A 5000-nucleotide genomic window follows, 5' to 3' on the forward strand; every position below is an offset into this window, starting at 1 on the left:
ATCGATCAAGTTTACAACACGATATCTTTTTCCACAAAGACTTATTTTTTCTTATCTTTTAAAGAACATCTCTAAATGAAGAAAATAACCGCTCACACATCTACTCTGCTAGCTTTTGTTCATAACGTTGTGCATCATTTCACAGTGGACAGTTTACGACAGGTACCACGGAAGAAAAACCAACGAAACCAGCCCGATGCCGTCTGACAAAGTCCAAACTGACACTAAAACTGTGTGTGGAGACAGCTTTTGAGGTTTAAATTACGTTTAAGGCAAAGCAATGAAAAGAAGAAGAATCTATTTCTGCATAGAAAATAAAAGATGAACTGAAAAATACTAAGTGTATTATGTTGGAGATACTGCAGGAATGTTCTGCCTACTCAGTCTCAATTTCTTTGAAATAATACTTAAGTTGGGTTTTGGAAAATGCTCAATTGAACACGTCAACATGTTTTTTTAACAAACACTATACGGTAATGAGGGGAAACTATACATTTTGCTCAGGAAGTGGTTTTAATCTGGCCACAAATTTGCAAAATAAATCCTATAGTCAACGCTTAAGTGACAGTTTGACCACCCTTTTTTTAAAAACAGTATTCTTAAAAAGTGCTAAATGATAAGCCTGTTATACCTTGCTGCCCACCCTCACAGAGAGACACACACATAGACAGACACACACACACACACACACACACACACACACACACACACACACACACACACACACACACACACACACACACACACACACACACACACACACACAAAGCCCCTAGAGAGACGGGCTACAGTGAACAGAAATCCTCATCAGTCATGCTAGCCTGGTTCAGTCCGGTTTCTCTACTCCTGGTTGAGGAGCGGGGTTCCTGAGCCTACCGCCAGGTTCCTGTGGAGGTTGGGGTTCTGGCTGTGTCTATTGCGGCTCCGGACAGACGAGAAGGACGTGTCGCAGCCGGGAACCTTGCACTTGTGCAGCAGCCGCAGATGGACGGTCTTGTAGTGGGCCCTGAACGTGCCCTTGTTACTGTAGACCTTGTGGCAGATGTGGCAGGTGATCGGAGAACCCATGCCGCCTCCCACGCCGCCGGCCCCGCCCCCCGCCTGCAGCGGGCCCCCCTGGGGAGGCCCGCCCAAACCTCCTCCTCCTGGGGTTCGGTTACCCACGAGCCCCGACTCTCCGTCCTCCTCGCCAACGCCGATGCCAGGCTTCCCCGCGCCCAGCCCGTCACAGCTCTCGTCGCTGTACTCCATGGGCAGGGCCGACTCTTCTCCTTCCTCCTCCTCCTCCTCTCCCTCTTCCTCCTCCTCCTCCTCCTCCTCCAGGCCGTCGGCCTCCTCGCCGCTGCCCACTCCGTCAGAGTCCCAGGAGGAGCGAGGGAGAACACCACATGGGGTACCGCGCTGGGCAGCTGGAGCGGCCGAGGTGGTGGAGGTGGAAGTGGTGCTCAGGTCGAGCACCGCCTCCCCGTCCACACCTCCTCCTTCGCCTCCTCCTCCTCCTCCTCCTCCTCCTCCTCCTCCTCCTCCACCCAACGCTTCTCCCGTCTCTTCTCGGTCCATGTCCTCCGAGGGGGATAGCGCCGGGTGCTCCGACGGCGGGTCGGTCATCTTGCTCATGGGGAAGACAAGCCCCATGCGGTTGTGGCCCCTGAAGATGACGGAAGCCTGTCCTGCAGGGTCCCGGTGGAGGAGGTCCCGGTCCCTCTGCTCCGAGCAGTAGTCGAGGGCCCCGGCCGCGGAGGCGTCCCGGTCCCGGGTGATGGGTGAGGGGCCGTAGTGGGGGCCGCTGGGTGAGTAAGAGTCTTTGGTCAGCAGCTTGTGGTGCAGGTTGATGTTGGCGCTGTGTCTGGTGGACAAAGAATGAACACATTCGGTTTTCTTAACTAATCATAATTGCAATCAAACAAACAGACAACCAGTATCTAAATACTGTATATCTGTTGTTATGTGAACATTTTGGTAATATTTGTCCTCTCTCTCTTTTGGCATGGCTTGCCTTGGGAGGTCAACTATAAATCAATCACACATTTGACAGATCAATAACAATAGAAAATACAAAATCTGGTATTGGCCTTTGAAATATTATTCATGACTTTGTAAATATTTGATGCTACTGAGCGTAATATTGGTTCTCACCTGTCCCTGCTCCGGCGAGAGGGGAAGGCGGCGTGGCAGCCGTTCACCGTGCACATGTGCATCTCCTTCAGGTGCACGTTGCGGTAGTGCATCTTCACGCTGTAGGGGTTCTTGAAGGTCTTGCTGCACAGCTCGCAGTGGTGCGGCATGCCCGAGTCGGACTCAAAGAGCCCGTTCCCCGGGTCACAGCCGTAGTCGTCGTCGTCGTCCGTTTTGTTGCCGTGGTTGTTGTTGTTGTTCGGACAAGTGTCAGACTCCCGGTGCTGGAAGGTTCCCCCGTTGGTCAGCCGTCGCTCCCCGTCCGACCCTTCCAGGTCGCCCATCTTGTCCTCCGCCGGAATCGAGTGGACTCGCTCACAATCCATCCTGCCCCCCTCGCCGGCTCGACAGAGGGAGAGGTCGTCCGCATTTCGCTTGCCGCGGGATTGGTCGAAGGGGAAGGACGCGCAGGTGATCACACCCGTCTCACCCTGCCGTGTAGCCTCCTCGTCTCCAGCCTCACCCTGGCCTGGTTCCTCACCCCTGGTGGTCTCTCTGTCTGGGCTCTGCTCTGATGGCCGCATAGGGTCCTCTCTTTCCCTCTCCTCGCTAAAGTAAATGCCTCTGATTTCGTTCCTCTTCCTCTCCGTCCCCACTAGCCCTCGCCAGTCGCCGTTCTCCTGACGGTCTTTCCTGCCGTGATGCGTCATAGACGCCTCGTCCTCGGAACAGCTCCCCTTGCCTTCGTCCTGCTCCACCGCCTCCTTCTCTATTTTGATGGGCATGCTGGACTTCCTGGACTTCTTCTTTGGTATGAGATCTGCGGTGCAGTAGTCCGGCAACATCGTGGGCTTAAGGGGAACCGACGAGGAGAGCAAAGGGAGGGAGGGCAGATTCCCCGGGGTGTTGGCGAGCTCCGCCGGAGTGACCAGACTGCGGTAGAAGGGCAGAACGGGCTGCACCGTCTTCAGGTTGGGGAAGAGGATGCCGCTCTGGCCCATGCTGGGGAAGGAGCTGCCGTGGAGCTTGGAGCTCGTGTCCACGTGGCTCACCACGTAGCTGGGCACCGACTTGTGGCCCTCCGACGAGGCGACGGGGACGGAGGCGCCGTACTCGGATCTCTTCTCCCCTTCCGAGCCCTCGTCGCCGGACATGCTGCCCCCCCTCAGGTCCTTGTCCCGGTTGTTGCGGTTCATGGGCATGTGGAGGCGCGGGTTGGGGTTGGCGCTGTGGCGGTTGCGGCTGCGCAGCGAGCTGAACACCATGTTGCAGCCGTCGATGGTGCACTTGTGCTTGATCTTCAGGTGCACCGCGTTGTAGTGGATCTTGAGCGTGCCCTTGTCGTAGAAGGTCTTCTCGCAGGCGCTGCAGTACACCCGGCCCTTCTTCAGGGAGCCGACTCCCAGCCCGCCCCCGCTCCCGCCGTTCCTGTCCAGGAAGCGCAGCTTGCTCTCGGGGGACATGTGCGGCATCTCGCAGCTCATGGAGGGCGTGCACGGCGTGGAGGAGCCGTCGGAGTAGTTGTCGCTGGTCGGGAAGTCGTCCGCCTCCATCTTGGCGGTGACGCCGCCGCAGGAGAGGCTGTCCATGTGATTGTCGCCGCCGCCGCCCCGGCCCAGGTCAGACGTGAAGGAGGCTGAGCTGGACCCGACGAGACTGCCCTCCGCCAGGGGCTGGGACAGTGGGAGGTCGCTCTCCTTTCCCCCGTGGCACTCTGGGCCCTGGTCCTCTCGCCTCAGGCCCTGCAGGCCCGGCTGCTGCTGCTGCTGCTGCTCCAGCCCCCCAAGGATGGACTGCTGGTGCATGGGTGGGTGCCGCGACCCGAGCGATCCCGGGTGTGAGCCCAGGAGCGGCGCGGGGATGGAGCCCAGCAGCTGGAAGGGCAGCATGAACGCCATGCTGTTGATAAAGTTCTCAAAGTGGTGCACGTTGGTGCGCCCGTCGCCGCCAATCTTCTCCACCTTCGGCGTGGGCGAGGAGGAGGAGGAGAGGCTGGGGCTGGTGGCGGGGGCGGCGCGTGGCGTGCTGCGCTCGATGAAGGTGCGAATGTCTGAGTTGGTGCGCGTGCTGGGCACCAACACCGCCTGGCCCTCTTTGTCCTGCAGGGCCATCAGCTCCACGATGGACTTGGTCTCGCCAAAGCGCAGGAACTGCTGCAGAGTGGCGATCTCTTCCTCGAACGTCATTATGGCCCAGCGGTCCAGCACCTTACCGGCTACGTCCTGCATGTGGGAGAAAGGGGGGGAAGGCGTGGAGACGTATGGTGAGTAAAATTAAGTGAAGGGGGAAGATGGGGGACCGGATAGTATGCATGGGGAGTATGAATGAATTGCCCATACATATTCATGCAGCGAGGTTGATGGTGCAGCCCCATAAGGCAGGCCGACATAAATAAAGGAATCAGGTGGAGCGCTAACAAGAGTGGACACCAGCGAACCTGCGCGGGGCCTCATTACGTGGGCTCTCTGCGTTTCATCTCCGGGCAGGTCCTTTACCTTCATTTAAATCATGGAGGTTGGAGAACCCATCAGGGGAGGAGGAACATAGGAAAAACATGCGCAACATGCGTGCTCCGGGAATAATCTCAGTGTATCTAAGTTAAATACCCTTCTAAACACATACTCTTACGCAGATAAAAAAGAGTTACATACGTATACAAATATGTAACCACACACATGCCCAGACCCAGACACACACATACACAAACACACACACACACACACACGGAGGGGGGAGATCAGAGGGCAGTCGCATTGATCAAGTGGCTGTTCTTGCCTAGCCCGGCATTAATCACATGTGAATTCGGGGATCTTTGAAAGCGAGGAGCGAGGCTTCGTGCCGTAACTGTGATTAATATTTCATCACAGAGCATTCGTTTGGGGTGC

At 56.7% G+C, this 5000-nt stretch overlaps 1 protein-coding gene across 1 annotated transcript in view; it reads right to left on the reverse strand.

Moving 5' to 3' along the window:
* bnc1 (basonuclin zinc finger protein 1) overlaps window positions 1–5000 on the reverse strand; it is a 19207-nt gene that overhangs the window by 1200 nt on the left and 13007 nt on the right. Inside the window, exons 4-5 of the mRNA XM_030377538.1 lie at window positions 2137–4337; window positions 1–1846 (exon numbers count right to left, since the gene is read on the reverse strand). The exon at window positions 1–1846 is cut by the window's left edge and continues 1200 nt beyond it. Of these exons, the coding sequence (XP_030233398.1) occupies window positions 841–1846; window positions 2137–4337 (3207 nt within the window). The 3' untranslated portion in view covers window positions 1–840. The remainder of the gene's footprint in view (window positions 1847–2136; window positions 4338–5000) is intronic.

Source organism: Gadus morhua, chromosome 14 (assembly GCF_902167405.1).
Source record: "Gadus morhua chromosome 14, gadMor3.0, whole genome shotgun sequence".
In the NCBI taxonomy this organism is placed as follows: Eukaryota; Metazoa; Chordata; class Actinopteri; order Gadiformes; family Gadidae; genus Gadus; species Gadus morhua.